Source organism: Nelusetta ayraudi, unplaced genomic scaffold, assembly GCF_046127955.1.
Source record: "Nelusetta ayraudi isolate G7.1 ecotype Tasmania unplaced genomic scaffold, CSIRO-AGI_Nayr_v1 ptg000060l, whole genome shotgun sequence".
Lineage (NCBI taxonomy): Eukaryota > Metazoa > Chordata > Actinopteri > Tetraodontiformes > Monacanthidae > Nelusetta > Nelusetta ayraudi.
Window position 1 is genome coordinate 2,289,340 of NW_027466110.1, and position 18,364 is coordinate 2,307,703.

Genomic DNA, 18,364 nt, shown 5'->3' on the forward strand with positions numbered 1-18,364 from the left:
TGACCTACATCTGATGATTTTTACAGTTTTACTCACCGACCTGTATTCTCAATAAAAGATACATCACAAGTCATTAAAATTGTATTAAGGTTTAGTATTTGTTTTCAATTTATGTATGGTCACTGCAAGCACACTGCGGAAGGATATAAACAATCTCCCTGAGCTCGCAAAAAAAAGCAAAAGAAAAAAACCGCGGAACAGTTTTTACATATCCGGTTTCTTCCCGGACCCATAACAGAGTAACGCACTGTGGTTGAAAGAGGGAAAACACAAGATGGCAGGGGCTAAGGTAAGTTTAATTCTACATTTCTTGAAAAGATAACGCCCGCGTATGTTCATATCCATTAAATATTTCACATTTTAATGGTAACCGTTTCTTAAAAGAGCCTTGTTTTGAATAGTTCCAGACTTTAACGACATTTAGCTGCATTGACATGTCTAGACATGACTGCTGTAGAGCCTGAAGCGGTGACGCCACACCTCCTGACCTGAGGAGACTGTACAAAGTTCAAGTTTTTTTTTTTTTTTTTTTTTTAAATAAAGTTCGTGTACAGTTGTTTATGGAGTTAAAAACAAAACAAAACAAAACAAAAAAACAAAAAACAGCAACAACATATGGAACGCATTTAGAATAATACAAGATGCATTGTCATGTCTCTGAAGTCGGCGATGGTTCTGTGCATGGATGTTGGATTCTCCATGTCCAACTCTGCCCCGGGTGAAGAACCTCCCTTCGAGCTCGCCAAAAAAGTCATCCAGAAGTTCGTGCAGCGCCAGGTATGCTTTCTGAACTGTCTGGTCAATTACGAGAACGTTCCAAATTCTTATTAAGAGTCCACCCTGAAATGCCTTCCCTTAGGTGTTTTCAGAGACCAAGGATGAACTTGCCTTGGTTTTGTTTGGCACGGACTCCACCAAAAACCCTCTGGATCAGGATGGACAGTACCAGCATATCACAGTGCACCGTCAACTCAGGGTCCCAGATTTTGAGCTTCTGGAGGAGATCCAGAATCAGATTCAGCCTGAAAGTCAGCAGGCTGATTGTATCCTTTATATTATGTGTTTGTTTGTTTTGCCATTGTCTGATTAGCCTAACCATGACCATAACAATAGACTCTTGCACCTCTTTACACAACCTGTTTATACATGGATGATGTTTGTTAGTTTCCTGACTTCTGTCCAACAGGGATGGATGCTCTTGTTGTCTGTATGGACCTACTTCAGTCAGGAACAAAGTGAGGGACAACAATTCGTTTTTTTTCTATAGTTGTCTATGTTAATTTCAATGACTGTGAGAACTATTTATTCTTCATAATGACACTCTTTTTTTGCGGGGTGTCACTTCTAAGGGGGAAGAAGATTGATCGTCTCAACATCGTTCTCCTGACCGACCTCAGCACCGAGGCCAGCTCTGACCAGCAGGACGTTATCATTGAGAACCTGAAACAAGCTGGGATCACTCTGCAGTGCTTGTACGGTCCAGTTACATTCATGACAAGTACCTTCTCATGCACTTTTTGAACAAATACAGGACTGGCAAGTTGTGTTTCTGGCTAAATGTGTAACTAGCTTTTCATAATAATAGGAAAAGGAAAAGCAAAAAGTCAGCAATATTAACAGCTTTTGCTCTTGCTCCATATTACTGTATCACTGTATTAAAAAAAAAAAAAAAAAAAAAAGTATTTATCTCCAACTGAGATGGGAAACGAAATCCATTATTTTACATGTTATAATCTCATTTCGGAACGGGGAACGCAAAGTGAAATACATGGTTCCAGAACAGAAACTCTGATCTAACCTGCACATTTAGAATTCTTACCAGGTTCACTCTTTTTCAGGTCTTGGCACTCTAATTCACCACACCTACTGTTTGTTTTCTTTTGTTCCCATGTATTTACAGTTTGCCTTTTCCTGCTGGTGAAGATGATGATGAGGATGATGAAGAGGGAGGAGGAGATGGAGACAGACGAGGCCGTGGTAACCCTGGCCAAGGCAAGGGTCTCTCCAGGGAGCAGAAGGAAGGCCTGGATATGATCAAGCACGTCATGTTGAGCCTGGATGAGGAGGATGGCCTGGATCAAATCTACACCTTCAGGTGCTTTTTTTTTTAATTTATAAATAATATAAAATCTCTCACATTTATCTCTGTTTACCTTTTTTTTATGAGCGTTTGTATCTCCCTGGAGTTATGACCACATTTAAGAAAAGTTTATTTTGCAATTGATTTATGCTGCCTGACTTGGCTCTGCTGTGCTGCGCTCATGCTGCAGGAATGCGATCGAGCAGCTTTGTATGTTCAAGCGAATAGAGAAGAGACCCATGGCCTGGCCCTGTCAGCTGACCATCGGCAGCTGTCTGTCCATTCGTATTGTTGGATATAAAGCAGTAAGTGCACGCATTCATCTTACACAACATGGTTTTTGCAGGCTTCTTCTGTGGAAACAGGTTGTATTGCAATGAGAAGACCCTTCTTTGTTGTTATCTAGACAGATGAATTAGTGCCCCCTTGTGGTAAAAGTCAGTTGCAGGTTAAAAAAACCAACCTACTTGCTCTCTGGCGTTGGTGTACCTCTGAAGTCCCATCTCACTAAAATAATGATGGGAAAATAAAGAGTATTTTGTTTGATTGCTGGCCATTTTGCAGTTGTTCTTCATGTATTTATTGACAACAAATCTATCAATGCCAATTGGGGTTTTCTAAACTGCTCACCCGATGACACAGGTGACGGAGGAGAAGCAGCGGAAAACCTGGGTCAGAGTTGATGCTCAGACGAACAAGAGGGACGACATCAAGAGGGAGACCGTGTTCTGTCTTGACGACGAAAATGAGACGGAAGTGCAGGCCGACGACACCATCCAAGGCGAGACACCTGATCTTGACCGGACAGATAAACTGTGGCCCGTACTTATTATTTTTCTCATTAAACGCATTATCTCCGATCTCAGGTTTTCGTTACGGCAGTGACATCGTTCCGTTCTCCAAAGTGGATCAAGAGCAAATGAAATACAAACATGATGGAAAGTGCTTTGCTGTTCTTGGCTTCACCAAGCGCAGTCTGGTACGAGACTTTTTCACGGCGGTGATTGTTTCAACATCTGACACATCGTTTTAGTAAACCTGAGACCTTTGAGCTTTTAGTAATCCTACAATTTATTCCCACTGCTTTCCTGAAGGTGCAACGCCATCAGTTCATGGGAACTCAAGTCGTCAAGATATTTGCTGCCAAGGACGATGAGGTGAGATGAGGCGGTTCATTGCTGGCTGGGATATTTCACTGATGCTGACCTCCAGTTTTGATTTTTTTTTACCCCCCCGCCCCCCCGGCTCCTTCTCTGTCTGAGCAGCATGCTGGCGTCGCGCTGTCCGCCCTCATCAAGGCGCTGGATCAGCTCAACATGGTGGCCATAGTGCGTTACGCCTATGACCGCCGCTCCAACCCGCAAGTGGGAGCAGCTTTCCCGTGCGTCAAGCAACACTACGAAGTGAGATCACGCACGCCCGCCCGCGCACGCCGCTGTTTTTACGACGTCAGTGTCTTATGGCGACGGACCTGATGCACTCTTCTCATGTCTCTCGGACTCAACAGTGTCTCAAGTATGTTCAGCTGCCATTCATGGAAGACCTCAGACACTTCAACTTTCCTTCTTTGGAGAACAACAAAAAGTTCACGCCTTCAGGTGCCTTTGTTTGTGTCTTATTGCTGCACCAACTTTTCTCTAATACAGGTTTAATGTGTAAAATAGCTACCCGGCAATAGCCAGTGTTGTTTTGTAAGCAGGAAATAATATGAATACAGCTACAAAGAAGAAATACAATTGGTGATCGTAATTTAAAAAAAAGATGTTTGATATGTCAACTGATTCCTAATATTGATCCTATTTTACTGAAGAAAACGCCTTTCAGAAACCGACTTGGCTTAAAGTGCAACAGCAGTTTGTTTGTTTGTACTTGTAATTAGTTCACCACACACCATGTTTCTTTTTCCAAAGAAAAGAAATATTGTGCAAACATGTTGTGTTGTTTTTTTCTGCTCCAGACTCCCAGCTGTCTGCTGTGGACTCCCTCATTGACTCCATGATGTTGGTTGAAAATGGTAACGATGATGAGCAAAATGGTGACCATGGCAAGCAAAAGGACATTTTCAAGGTCCACAACATCCCCAACCCGGCCTTCCAGAGGCTCTTCCAGGTACTGCACACCAGTCTGTCTGGAGTAGAAACACCACTCTGCCTACTAAACCTCATCTGTCAGCTCAGTTTCTTTAGTAAACAACACAAACTGCAAGTGTCTGACGATGAAAGCCCGACCACCCTTTTGCTGTTGATCTCAAACTGACATCCTCTTGTCAACCAAACTCCTCTTTCAGTGTCTACACCATCGGGCGGTCAACCCCGGCACTCCTCTTCCTCCTATGGAGGAGTGGCTGAAGATCACTCTGGACTGCCCTGATGTCATCCGTGAAAGTTGCCAGGCTCCGCTGGAGGAGGTGAAACAGATTTTTCCCCTCATAGAAGTAGAGAAGAAAAAGAATCTGAAGACAAGCGCTCAGATATTTGGCAAAGAGTAAGTTTGATTTACTTTGCTTGTGGGCCTTTAAAAGTAACAGAGTAGTTTGTCATGCAGTGAGAAGTAGCTTTGGTTTTCCAGAGTATTCTTTTTAAATATTGCATAAAATTTATTTGCTCCTCTGCTTTTGTTTTTTTTTATAGTCTGCCTGCCGTGTTCAGAGTGTGTTTTATTTGTGCGTAGGGGTTTTATTGATTGTAAGAATGAATTATTTTCACACTCCTTTTTGCCATTTTCAGCACCGAGGAGCCAGATGCCAAGAAAGCAAAAGAAGACGACGGGGAGGAGGATTACAGTCTGGCTGACATTGCCGAGGGCTCCGTTACCTCAGTGAGCATTTTTTGTGGGGGGGGGGGGGGGGGGGAGTTGGCTGGCATAAGAACCCTGAAGAGCACAAACTACATCTAAAAAATTAAGAAGAGGGATATGGAAAATACAAAAGAGCATTTCTTGGTAAAACACTTAGCCTGATTTATTTTTAAAAGCTCGCTTAATTTTTCCCTTCTGTTTTTGTTTTCCTCCTCCGAAACCTGCTAACCAGGTGGGAAGTGTGGATCCAGCCCGGGACTTCCGCACTCTGGTCAGGCAGAAGAAACTTGCCTTCGGCGACGGTGAGCTCCGCCCCCTGTGTTTGTTTGCGACTGTAAGACGTCGTGACTCGTCCGCTTGGCTGTGGCAGTCGCGTTCTTTGTGCCGCCTTTGTCTGTGGTGACCCCCGGTGTCCTTCCCAGTCTGTCAGCAGCTGACTCAAAGGATCGAGCAGTTGCTAAGCAACAAGAACACGCAGTACTACATGAAAAGCATCACCTGTATCCAAGCCTTTCGAGAGCAGTCCGTTAAGGTAAGCGAACGTTCCCCGTTAGACGCCATGTTGGCTGATGCACGGCGAGACGTGGGGAAGGTTTTTTGGGTTGTTTTTTTTTTCTCCGCGTGAAATCATGTTGAAATATTAAAGAGCGCCGTTTTGGCATCGTCACGGAGACGATGAGTCAACTTGTTCAGATTAGACAAAGAGTCTGTATCATCTCTCCACACTTGGAGCGAGGCCGGCTCCGCCGCCCTCCTTGTGTTGGTATGTAGATGTGAGGCTCGCGGAGATTCACAAAGTGGATTTTAATGAGCTTTATCTCGCGCGTTTCAGCTGGGGAACGCTGACCTGTACAACAGCTACCTGCAGTCCCTGAAAAGGAGCATTGCGAGCAGACGGCTGGAGGTCTTCTGGGAACTGCTTGTTCAAGGTATGCTAAGCTCCGCCGCTCAGTTGCACGGTTCCTCTGCAATCTTCCCTCCCCAGGGCCAGGATTGCGATAGCACACAATTGAGTGCAGACATACAAGGAACGCAAATGGGGGTGCGGAAGGAGGGGGCAGGCACTGATGTCTTTTTGTCGCTCTTCCCCGAATCACGACTCGGCATTCCGAGACTAAATCCTGGGTCGTTTATTTGATAGACAATATAACGCTGATCGGCAAGGACGAGGTTGAAGGAAGCGCCGTGTCCAAAAGTGAAGCTGACAAGGTAACTACAACTACGTGGAAAACGGAAACTCAAATGAGTAACCTTGGAAGATGGAGTCCATTAACACGCTGACATAAATGTGTCCTCCTCTTAGTTTCTACATGCGGAGGAGAAGAAGGAGGAGGTGGCCGCACCAGTGCAAGAAGACACGGGAGATGTTGACGACTTGGTACGTTTGGTTACCGGCGCGTTTCCAAAGTGTTGAGTGTTAAACCGCTGGGGACCAAGATCGCATTCTAGCCAAGTCGTCTCAGGTCACGGGGCTGATAATTTAGACCACTTATCTAAACTCCCTCTTCTCATGTTTGTTTATTTCCTTCTTCCTGTGCAGCTGGACATGATGTAAGAAGAGAGGGAATGGGGAGCGTCCTTCCTTGGAACAAGCGGGGAAGTAAGAAGAATGTGGTCGCTGATCCCAACTGGACCCAAACCCACTCAATCATGCTTTGTTCTGCCGCCCCCCCCGTTGGGAGACCCCTTCCTTGCAACACGCTGCACAGAAAGATGCATGACTTGACTTTTCTTTGCAACAGTACTGTTTAAAAGGTAACTCTTTCATGTCACGTTTTCCAGCACTGTGTGTTTGCGCTTGTTGTTTGTCTCACATGTCGAAATACAAACTTTGTTGTTTTTTTAAGTAAAACCTTTCCCTCTCCGTCCACGGTGATTTGGTTTGGCCAGGTTTCAATAGTGTCGGGTACAATTACAGCTTCAATCTCGAGATTAATGTGGAAGAAATACAATTTACGATACGAATCTACAGACGACAGTGCCCTGAGGTGTCCAACAAATACTAGATTTAATATCTGAAATCATTAAAGCATAGTGGTGGTCAAAACACAGAGCGCCTTTTAATAGCAATGACGAGAGACCGGTGCAGCAGTTGAGGGCTGTCCACACCCAAGAAGACGGTCGTGAAGTTTACCACGACACCTTGTGAGGCCTATTTGGATGGCATGATGCTTAGTGTTGGGTGTAAATGTTTCATCTCCTTTACCCGAATCATGATTGCATCCCTGTTGTTAAAAATGACTTTGTAAGGCAATTCTTTTGATAAATCGGGTATCTTTTTTTAATCAAGTTGCTCGAGTTTAGAGTTTATAGTCGTGCGACTGCCGTCCAAAAGCCAACCATTTTTTATTTCACGTATTTGCTGCATTTTTAGCTAGCTGCATACATTCATATTTATATAGTTCTCATTGCAGAGACTGTGGTGTGGACTGCCCCCGAACTGACAAATCTAGTCATCCGTTATGTCACTTGCAAATTGTGCAGTGCAAAAGTAGAATCCTACTCAAATGACCCCCTCTCCACACACACACACACACACATAAAAGCAGTAGCACCAGAATGGCGCCGTCGTCGTCCGCCGAGCGGCTTCTTCAACAGACCCAGCGGATGAAGCGGCGAAACACGGGGGACGCGGACAGACTGGACAAGTCTTTCCCTGCAAAGATGGCGTCCTGGTCGCCCATGGCCAGCTTCATCAGGACCTGTGGGTCGGTGTCGGACCCCGTGGCTATCACCGCGGTGACCACCTGAGCGCCGCGCATAGCGCCGACCGCCTCGTCCAGGTTCACGTCGTCGGTGACGCCGTCGGTGATGAAGACGAACAGCACCTCGGCGTTGCGCCTGGTCTTGCGGACGTTCCCTTTGCCCACCACGACGTTGATGGCGTGGAAGATGGCGGGCCCCACGCTGGACGACGAGTCCAGGTACGGCAGCCGCGCCATCCCGTCGGCGATGACGGCGGGGTCGTGCGTCAGGGGGAAGACGTCGATGTGCTCGTCCTGCTTGCCAAACTCGGTCAGCGCCATGCGGACCCTCATGCGGTCGGCCTTGCTGCGGGCCAGGGTGAGCGAGTCCGCCACCTGTTGGACGAACCCGCGCAGCCGGTTGAAGTTGTTCAAGCCGAGGCGCTCGGAGCCGTCCAGCAGGAAGATCATTTCCACCGGCCGCTGGACGCACGGGGCCACTTCCGGTTCTGAAACGAGGCAGGAGCAGCGGGTGGGTAAACTTGAGCTCTGCTCCCCGAGCCTGTGATCTCATTGGCCGCCACACCTACCACTCTTACAGGGGAGTTCAGGACACACAATCACTGGTTCTGGGGGTAAAACCAAACAGGCAGACATTAGATAAAATGACTTAAAGGTCCAGTGTGTAAAATTTGGCTTGATTTATGATTTTTATATTGGGTAAAAGCTCAACTTACCCTCTATAAATCCACTTGTACACTCTTTGGGTTTCCTACCCTTACAACAGGTCTCATATACATAAGAATATACATAGAGCAAGGCTCTTGCTTCTAGTTAGCTGCCATCTTGCACTTCATTTTTTAAAGAAGTCCGGTAATTAAGGAAGCCCGCCTGACAGTGCTCTACATATGAAACGCTACTGTCTGGGAAGCATGGCATTGGTCCGACCTCCCTTAACCCTAAGCCTAACCGTAACCGTAAACCTAATGGGACGTTGGGCCAATGCGCAATTTGTCGGACTAATGGGAAGTTCCCACTGTCAGGTGGGCTTCCTTCAAAATTTTAGACCCGTAAAGTTGTAGATCAGTCGTCTCGGTGGACTCACCAGGACAGAGCACCGTCTCCATCGTATTGATGAAGTCGTCGGCCACCAGGTCGATGTACTGCCTCATCTCGGTCACCCGCTCCCTCTTGCCGCAGGCGATGGAGCCCAGGATCTCGTCGTCCTGGCCCCGTTTGAACATGTCCCCGACCCCAATGGCGTTCACCACCAGGCTGCCGTCGTTGCACAGCACCTTGAGCAGGTCCTCGTCGTCGCGCGGGTCGAAGCGGCCGTCCGTGATCACCACCACCGACACCTTGGCCCGGGCCCTCCTGCTGTCCCGGATCAGGTGATCGTAGGCGAACTTGAGGGCCGACGGCGTGAAGGTGCCTCCGGCGATCCACTGCAGGCTCTTGACCGCCGTCTTGAAGGCGGACATGGAGTTGATGTTGGGGTCGTCGAGGCGCACGGCCTCGAAGGTGCCGTTGTGACTGAACTGCACGACTCCGACTCTTGTTCCTATAGCGGGAGGCAGACGTGTGAGGTTTAGGAGGTCAGTTTCCCAATGTGTACGTTTGGTTTCAGGACTTGTTTCGTAGCCACATGATACCGTTTTCACTAAAATTGGAAGTGCAGATTACAAGATTCTCTTGCTAATGCTAAGCATAGAATTTCCCCTATTTCTTATAGTGAATGTTCATATATATTTACATTTTTTTTTATCATAACTTGAAGTAAAATGTCATAAGATTACATAGATATTTGTTTCACAACCAAACACGCCTCATTTCTGACAATTAATTTGTTTTTCTTCTGCTCATCAACTGAAACAAGGTGTTTTGTTGGCAATGATTCAAATCAGCCAATACAATACATCATCAATAGACCAATACTATAACCAATAAACCAATGATTAAAAAAAAATGCTAGCCAGCAAGTAATCCATTGGCTCTTATTTGACCAATAATATTGGAAACCAATATTTTTCTTCTTGGTCCGAAAAGTGTTTGAACAAAAATAAACGATTGGCAAACTAATCCTGCAAATTTGTCAAATAGCTATACACATATTTTTTTTAAACAGACATTACTGTTTAAAAAAAAGCCAAAACATGTCTGATGTTTTGTCTCAGTGTCGGATTCAACTAAAGCTGACTCTGCTGCAGCAGAGCCAGAGGGGAGTCTTAACTGGAACTGTTGATAAAGAGTGCTGTGAGTAATTGGGAGCGGTGTCCAAATATTTACGTCTCTGTAGCTGCGCATTTAAGGGGATTAATTCACTGTCGAGTACGATTAATCTTTCCTGGCCTGGCGACCCCCAACCATTGTCTTTGCCCCTAAACATTGAAAAAATAAACCCAAACAGAATGTGCCGGGACGTGTGTACCGGTGGGTGACGCCGGGTCGCTGGCCATGGAGCCCACCCTGTTGATGGTGTTGATAACAAAGTTCTTCTCCAGGGTGAAGTTTGTCAGGCCGACGCTCTCTGAGCTGTCGATGACGAACACGATGTCCAGCGCGCCGCAGCGCTTCTCGCAGTCTGGGACGAGAGCAGAGCAGAGCGGTGAGAGAGTCGGCGAGCTTTCAGGCGACCAGACTGTGTTTGACCCGGCCGTGATGTTTTTTTTTTTGTTTTTTTCCCTCACCACAACAACCACACGTCTCCCTCATGTACGTCATGACATCACAGTCCTGCAGCGACAAGTATGTGAGGTTACTTCCCACACCGAGCAGACATTAGTCAGGTTATTAGTATGACAGATTTTTTTATTTAAAGACTCACAGATAGCCCAGGGTCCCCTGCCGGTCCTGGACCCCCCTACACACACACAGACACACACACACACACACACACACACACACACACACACACACACACGGGGAGCAATGTAATTGGATCTCAAATTTGCGTGCATGCTCAAACCATTATTTGAGTGCTTGTGCTGTTGCTTACATCAAGTCCAGGGTTTCCTCTGGGTCCTCGCTGTCCTGGCTCGCCCGGATCTCCTGGATCCCCCTACGCACAAAACTATTTCAGTGGAAGTGTCTTATCTACACACAGCTGACCTTTTTTCAAGTCAGTTTTCAGTTTCTCGCTCTAATCCCTCCAAAAACATTATTTTCCAAGCAGGGTGTCAGAAGTTCAATGGAAAAAAAATACGCTTTTATAAATGATGCATAAAAGGGGCATTTCCCTGATTATGATGGGTTGTGTTTTTCAGATTTTTTTTAGACTGACTAAATGTCACAACTCGGGGATCAGAGTAGATTGAGAACAGAATAGAACTCGCTCAGAGTTCATGGCCTGTGCATTGATGTCTCTTTGAAAACCAAAATAACATGATTGAAAGTGGCAGGTAAATGTGAACCGCAGCAGAGTTGAACTGCTCTCGACTTTTGACTGAAGTCCCAGTGAGAAAGAAAATAGATTTTCCTCATTGAGCTGACACCCAAACAGTGGGTGTAGTTGGAAATAAATGGGAGTCGATGTGTTTTCGCTGCAGCAGCAGCAGCAGCAGCAGCAGACGTAATGTGCCGATCCAGTGCAGTTGCAGAACTCTTTGTGTCAGCAGAGTCGCGTGGATTATTAAATAAACAAACAAATCCCCATCTATTCATCACTCTATCACTGTCATTTTCATCACCGTCAGCTTGGATTCAGTTAAGCTGTTGTTGTTTTAAAGCAATACCACACACAGAGGTGTCCTCTGCCACCTCATACCTGTGCTGATGTTGAGTAACACAACAATCTTTTTGCTGAATTTCAACAAAATCTGACTATAAACGGCCCAAACCTGCCCTTCACTCAATCAACGGTCTTACCTCGTCCCCTATGGTTCCGTCATCTCCAGGTTCTGCTTTGGCACCACACTCCCCTCTGCGCCCCCTTGGTCCCCTTCTCCCTGGTTCTCCTTTGTCTCCCTGGAGAGAACACTGTCCCGTCAGGCCTCAAGTGTGGAAAAATATGCCGGAGTTCTGTGGGCTGTAAAGTGAAAACCGTACGGTGGCTCCTCTCGGCCCTGGGTAGTTGAATCCCGACCTTCCTGGGTCGCCCTGTAGAAGAACGGGCAGAACTATCATCACTGAACAGTCTGATGTTTTACAAGATTGAAAAGACAAACTAAATCATTTCACCCACCGTTGGTCCACGTGCCCCAGGCTCTCCCAGTGGTCCAGGATCTCCAGGATTTCCCACGGTGCCCTGCGAAGGCAGGCGCTGTTAATGGGTGGCCACCACCTCTTGTGTCTATCAGCCAGAGTCTTTTTGTTAGACACGACTTACATTTCCTCCGGTGACTCCTACTTCTCCCGGACGACCCCTTGGCCCTGGCAGTCCCTGGTCTCCCTGGAGAAATAGTGAGCAAATAATCAGGACGGCGTCACGACTGCTCACTTTGAGGTGAATGTCATTTTTTATAAAAACTACCAGTCAAAGGTTTGGACACACCTTCACATGCAATGTTGTTTCTTTGTCTTTACTTTGTTTAACATTGATACATCATGAAGACATTAAATACATGAGCAAGATGTATGTGGCTAAGAAACATTTGTTAAATAACTGTAAATATGCTTTATATGAAGGGTGGCTATTTTGAAGAATCTAAAATCTAAAATGTCTTTCAGTGATTTTACGCTTTCTGACTACTGCATATATTCAATAATATATTCATAGTTTTGATGCCTTCGGTGAGAATCTACAATGTAAAAAGTCATGAAAATGTAAGTGAGAAGATAAAAATGAGAAGATTTATCCAAAGCTTTGACTGGTACTTTATTTGACACGAAAGGTTTGTTTAAAGAGAGAAATTCTGAGGAAACTCTTTTGTGAGAGAGCAGGGCCAGCTGTGGTTATTTTTAGCAGGACAGAGTACATTAAGTCAAAGTCATGTTTGGAAGGTCGGAAATTCGTACTGGCCAAGTTCTTCCAAGTTCTGCCATAATCCACCCCCCCTCACGACTCACCTTTGCTCCCTTGAGTCCGTCTTCGCCTGACCAACCCCTGCTTCCCACTTGACCTGGTTCTCCCTTTAAAGAGGAAAACAATGCATCATTAGAATGCCCCCCCCAAGCATTATCAGACAACAACAGCGTTCAGTTCATCTATTTAGGTCAAATACTTGAGGAATTTTCCTTGGAAGCTCGACAGGAAATGCCTAATTAGTAAAATGTGGGATTGTGTTTCATTCTCTCTTGTAAATGTTCTTTTTTTTCTGGTGAACATTTACAACAATGCGGCAAAGTTCCCAGCATCTTGTTATTTGGCTTTCAAATCAAAAGCATACTTTGTCTCGTATTTGGTTTCTTTACAATCCACTTTTACAGTTACGCAACACTAAGACCAATTGAAATAGAAGGGAGCGGGAGGGGGTTAATGATTTGCCTTTAAAACTGGCAGCAGTCGAGTCTCACAAACAACTAAAATCTAATCAAAAGACAGATTCACAGCCAACTGATGGATCAGAACTCACCTTCTCTCCTCGTGGCCCGTTTGAGCCCTTTGCTCCCTTGGACCCGTGGTCTCCTGTCCTTCCCTGGTCACATTTAATTCAAGATGATTTAAAACAAACAACAGCAAGTTAAACAATAAGTTATATTTAAAAAATATATAAATATAAATAAAAATACTCTAAATTACCAGCGCGCCTTTTCGTCCAGGTGATCCAGGGGGTCCCTGCAAGAATTAATCATGAACAGTTTCACTTTTAGTCGCGATCAACAGAACAGTTTAGATGAATGAATATTCTTATTCTTACCGCAGGTCCTTTAACTCCAGAAGGTCCTGGAGTTCCAGGATATCCACGTTCACCCTATACAAACATTTGGTGAGCCACTGATTTTTGTTTCTGTCACTTAAATATTTTCTGACTACATGTTTCGACTATGTTTCTCTTGCGGTCTACTTAGTAGATCACCTTTGGTCCTCGATTACCCTTAGGACCAAGAGGTCCAGGTCTTCCAGGAACGCCTGAGTCACCCTGACAAAAAAAACAAAACACATAGTGAAAAAAAACGTGCCATAAAAACATGATGAAAGATATTTGGCTCAAAGCTTTTCACTAAACTCAGTGCTAATATTTAAAAGTAACCATATGCACTGAACCAAAGGATTCCAAATTGGGATTATGGACACCTGGCGCTCCTTAAACAGGTTTCTGAGGGTTTAATTTCATTTCCACTGATTCCAAAACTCATACGACAAAAGAATCTTCATTATTTAAAAAAAAACAACAAAAAACAGACAGACTCCAGGACACTTTGCACTAAACCAAGATGCTGAATGTTTTAATCCCTCCTTCACAATGTCAGCTAAAACCCCAGACATAAATGTTAGTAAAAAAAAAAAAAGGTGCTTTTTTGACCCCTGACATGCATTTTATCCAGCAGTGAGATTTAAGTAGAGAAATAGATTCCTGTTTGGATTCATGACAGACCTTGCTTCCGTTTTCTCCAGGTGGCCCAGTATCACCGAATTGCCCATGGTGTCCATCTGGTCCCTTTCAGAGACAAAAACAGAGTGATTCAGCTGTTCTGTTAACTCTTTTTTTTTTAATTATTATTTCTTAATGCTTTATATAATATATCACAGACTCAGCCACTCTCCTCCAGTATTTTGCCTGGTTATTACGTATAACAGATAGAAAGGATTCTTATCAACGCGTACAAACGACAAACCAGCAAGATTTTAGATTCGAGCGCAAGCAGTTTTCATGTAAAAGCCCAACAGACACAACTTACCTTGTCACCCAGATCCCCTTTGCAACCAGGAGCTCCGATTCGGCCAATTTTACCCTGCAGAGTTATAACATATTAATAAACAGAGGGACGTTGCAGTCACAGCATACTGTGGATTTCACTGTGTTTGAAGGAACACTCACCTTTTGACCATCAGTTCCATTCCTGCCAGGTGTTCCAGCCACACCCTGAATGTTTGGACATTGGTAAAGATGGTGAATTATTCAACCTATTCTATGATTTCATATTGTGGGAATGAAAATGCACTCGTGTTTAGAAACGGAAACATTCAAACTGCCATTTACCTTTGTACCTATGGCTCCAATTTCCCCCTAACGAGAGAGCGAGAGAGGGAGAGAGGGTGAGAGAGAGAGAGGGAGAGACGTCATTGATGCAAACATCTTTAAAGTGGCTCAATGTGCAGAAAAGCAGCAATGCAGTGGTCGATCTCACCTTGTCGCCTATCAACCCGATGTCTCCCTACATCAGAACAGACAAGACAATGTCACAGAGATCATTACGACAACTTTGATAAATGTAGTATATTTTGCCCAAAAATTTTAGTCACTGCTTTTCAGCAAACCTTTGGACCGGGCCGCCCGATTGGACCTTCAATGCCTGGGTCACCCTGAAATATGGTAATAAGTCGTATCAGATGTGGTAGTTAATATCTTAGGGGCAAACGGTAGAACTTAATATGTTTTACACTTACCGGTTTACCTCGCCAACCTTTCGTCCCATGTCCACCACTGTCTCCTTTCTTGCCCTGTTAATAAGCAGATATCTTGGCAATTTAGCAAAAAGAAGCTTTGATTTAAACCTGCAAATGTTTGAAATCTTTGCAGATGTTTTTCCTCTGCTCACTTTCAGACCAGTGTGTCCTCTTGGTCCGGTGATCCCGGGCATCTCAAAACATTTGCTTGTGTGCTCAAAACACTGAGAGATGCAAAAATGGGTGAAAACAAAGCAATATTAGGACCTCAAACCACTTTTCACGCTCTATGGCACTATGTATGTTATTTACATACACCAAGTTATACTGAAGCTTCAATACCTGTAGATAGGCTTGATGTTTCTGGAAGAAAAACAAAACGGAAAAAGTAAGCACTTGTTTGTGGTAGCCTGGGTTCATTCCAAATTTAACTGTCAAGCACAGAAAAAAAGCGTTCAGATTACCATGGCTTTTATGATTCGGTCGATAGATTTGGTCATGATCTTCGGTCGGCCGTCAACAATCTCCACAGCGATGTAGTCGTCGCGGTACAGTTCGGTGGGAGAGCTGGCAATCTCTCTCATGCTGATCTCATCGATTCTCCTGGAGGCCGCCACCGAGAAGATGTGGATGCCTCGCTCTCGGGCCTTCTCCGCCGTCACCTTTATCCCCCCGCAGGGGCTTCCGGTCACGAGGCCGTCTGTGATGACGATGCCGAACAGGACCGACTCGGTGCCAGAGTGGTGGTGGGTCAGTTGGTCCGCCATACCTTGGATTGCGCAGTCAGTAAACGTGCCTTTCCCTCTGTATCTGACCCCAGCCAGGTTCCTGATAAAGTTCTCTTTGGTTGTGAACGGACTGAACACAAACTGTGTCTGTGAGAAGTTGAGTCCTCCTATGGACCAGCTGAGCAGCACCTGGCCCATGTATTCGTCATCGACCAGCTTCTGGGCGAAGACCTTGGTGAACTCCTTGATGTTTTCCACCAGGACTCCAGGTGGCGACTCCTGTAGTGCGATTGTCTCTGAGGTGTCGATGGTGAAAAACACCCTGATGGGGCACTCAATGTTTCCTGCCGGAGGAGAAAACACGAATGAAGGTTTGAATGTATATATTTTTTGTTAATTTTCTGAAGAGCTATGGTGTGATTGTAATTGCATGTCATGCCACAGTGAGGCTCCTCCCACAAGGAATTATATTCCACCGAAAAAAATTGCAAGAGTCATATTGAATTTCGTTGAATGACAAATTCCAACTATTTCAATGATCTCCTGCAGTGACTGTGCAATTTAAGTCTGAGCTTTGAAGTGTTCTCCATGGTTGTTACCTACGGGAAGTTTTTTTTTTGTGTATTCAAGATAAAATAAAGTCTGTAAGAAATATTCATTGGGGGTGAAAAATCCAAAACAAAACTCACTCTTACAACCTTGCGGATTTGGCTTTAGTACGTCTGGAGCTGGCGTTGGTGGAAACCGGTCGCCTTGGCCAGGTATGGGCCTGGGTCCGCGGGGGCTGAGGCCTTGAGGAAGTACAGCTGGGAGCACGCTCAGGAAGACCAAGCCTAAAATGATTGCCATTTTATCCTGAAACGTAGTAAAAAAATAAATAAATACATTTAAAAAAAAAGAGTCTGAGATTCAGTTCATATTTTTAAACTCCATTTAAACTCCACTTGTTTTAGATGAAGGAAGTGGCTGTCGAACGCCTGAGGTTTCACAGAAGGGTTCTGTACAGAGTTGAGGAATGTTTACTGTCGCTTTAAACAATGTCCCTGGATAAGGCGGCGTGGACAATGTTTAAATTAGAGCTGTAATGGAAAGTCGTCGTCGGTGCATCCCACCTTGGGAGTGCTCATGAACTATTTCACGTCAGGAATGATAACACCTATCGAGAAAGAAAGAAAATTCTGTCGTAAAATTGCCTCAGAAGATTATAGGATCTAGGATAAAGATGACGACGATATTTAAATTTTCTTTGGTTGGGTCAGTTCTTCTTCACCACAGTTAGAACCTAATCCAAGAGATAAATCTGTGCTATTTTGCTCTAGAAGTTCTACATTCCATCCTAGAAAAACAACAGCTAAACTGCCTGCGTTACATCTGAAATTAATCAAATAGGTTTTGATGACTTTTAATGACTTACTTTTACTTTAACTACTTATAAATTAATAAGAACATAGAGATTTCACTTGATGTGCTCATGCCTGACATGTATGTCACTTGGTTTCTTTTGGTTTGCAGAATAATCGTGGGAAAATTTTTTTTCCCCAGAATATGTAGAAACAAAATAACCAATTTACAAACATAAGCAGCACCAACATGTATTTGAGACTTGTTAGTTTCATTGCTTCCATGCAGGATTTTTACAGGCTTTAACAAAAAGGACCTCCCTCTTCTCACTCTTCCCTCTCATGCACTAGAATTTATATCGCTCCGGCACTGGGATATTACTGTGTTTTGATATAAACCCCCCCAAACTCGCTGAAAAATCTCTTCCAGTGTTCAAAAAACAAAGTGGACTCACCGCTGCGACGGAGCCAGCAGATAGAAATCCCAGACTGCGACTCGAGAGCGCAGGAAATTCCGCCAATTTTCAGCGGCTGTACTTACAGATCGTCATCTCGCTCAGAAAGTCCCCATGTCAGACGCGCTCAGGGTTCGAGTTAGCCGCCCGCCTCCTCCGCTTGCACACGAGCGTGTTCGGCCGCGCGCGCGTGCGACTGAGGAGCACGCGGGAAGGTGGGTGGGACGGTTTTGGTTCGGGGGGGGGGGGGATTTCGTGCGTGGGCTGATGCTCAGATTAATGGCCTTTTGTTCGCAGCTGCGGTCGGCGGAGACGCACCGAGGATTCGGTAGAATTAATGAAACACTTCCAATAGAGACGGTGACTGAATTTTGACTGAATCTGTCAGTGCGCGCAGAGGCTTCTCCCCCCCCACACTCCTAACCCTCCCATCGCTCCACATCCATACTTGGAGAGAGCAACCTGCGCACTCCGGCACTGTTTATGTTTCAGGCCTGTATCACTATGAGACGTCCCACGATGGAATGCAACTTGATGGAATGCAGCCTGCAACCACTCAAAAAAACAAAACAAAACAAAACAAAAAATGACAAATGTAGACTGATTTAAGGGTGAACAGCTCCGAAGAGTCATACAGTAATGGAATCGTTTAAATCAGTTTGGAATCTGATTGGCTAACTGGTGGATCTACTCTCTCAAAAATATTTCACCACGTTACATACTAAACAACCACGCTTGATTTTGTTGTTCCAACTTACCTCTTCCTGAATCTAAATATTCCCTGTTCTAAACACA

At 45.0% G+C, this 18,364-nt stretch overlaps 2 protein-coding genes across 3 annotated transcripts; one reads left to right on the top strand and one right to left on the bottom strand.

Moving 5' to 3' along the window:
* Window positions 1-189: 189 nt before the first annotated feature.
* On the top strand, window positions 190-6,717 carry LOC142897602 (X-ray repair cross-complementing protein 5-like). Its single transcript, XM_076040047.1, has 21 exons — window positions 190-289; window positions 664-777; window positions 860-1,043; window positions 1,187-1,235; window positions 1,350-1,472; window positions 1,901-2,095; window positions 2,271-2,385; window positions 2,723-2,861; window positions 2,947-3,059; window positions 3,175-3,237; window positions 3,346-3,483; window positions 3,588-3,678; window positions 4,038-4,189; window positions 4,368-4,564; window positions 4,807-4,897; window positions 5,109-5,178; window positions 5,299-5,408; window positions 5,709-5,805; window positions 6,018-6,085; window positions 6,180-6,254; window positions 6,417-6,717. The coding sequence occupies exons 1-21, from the start codon at window positions 275-277 to the stop codon at window positions 6,429-6,431; spliced, it is 2,214 nt and encodes a 737-aa protein (XP_075896162.1). The 5' UTR covers window positions 190-274; the 3' UTR covers window positions 6,432-6,717.
* A 143-nt stretch (window positions 6,718-6,860) lies between these two features.
* LOC142897599 (collagen alpha-2(VI) chain-like) lies at window positions 6,861-17,880 on the bottom strand. Of its 2 annotated transcripts, none has more exons than XM_076040044.1 (28): window positions 17,570-17,880; window positions 16,473-16,629; window positions 15,511-16,118; window positions 15,389-15,409; window positions 15,199-15,270; window positions 15,047-15,100; window positions 14,918-14,962; window positions 14,788-14,814; window positions 14,640-14,666; window positions 14,478-14,522; window positions 14,338-14,391; window positions 14,034-14,096; window positions 13,515-13,577; window positions 13,356-13,409; window positions 13,238-13,273; window positions 13,071-13,133; window positions 12,565-12,627; window positions 11,885-11,947; window positions 11,741-11,803; window positions 11,605-11,655; window positions 11,425-11,523; window positions 10,556-10,618; window positions 10,385-10,420; window positions 10,248-10,293; window positions 9,989-10,141; window positions 8,666-9,121; window positions 8,151-8,189; window positions 6,861-8,069 (listed from the first exon to the last, which is right to left on the bottom strand). In XM_076040044.1, exons 2-28 carry the CDS (start codon window positions 16,621-16,623, stop codon window positions 7,468-7,470), a joined length of 3,117 nt encoding a protein of 1,038 aa, XP_075896159.1. In that variant the 5' UTR covers window positions 16,624-16,629; window positions 17,570-17,880; the 3' UTR covers window positions 6,861-7,467. The 2 variants fall into 2 exon arrangements, with proteins under 2 accessions (XP_075896159.1, XP_075896158.1); XM_076040043.1 differs by having other exon boundaries at window positions 16,464-16,629; window positions 17,570-17,878.
* Window positions 17,881-18,364: the final 484 nt, after the last annotated feature.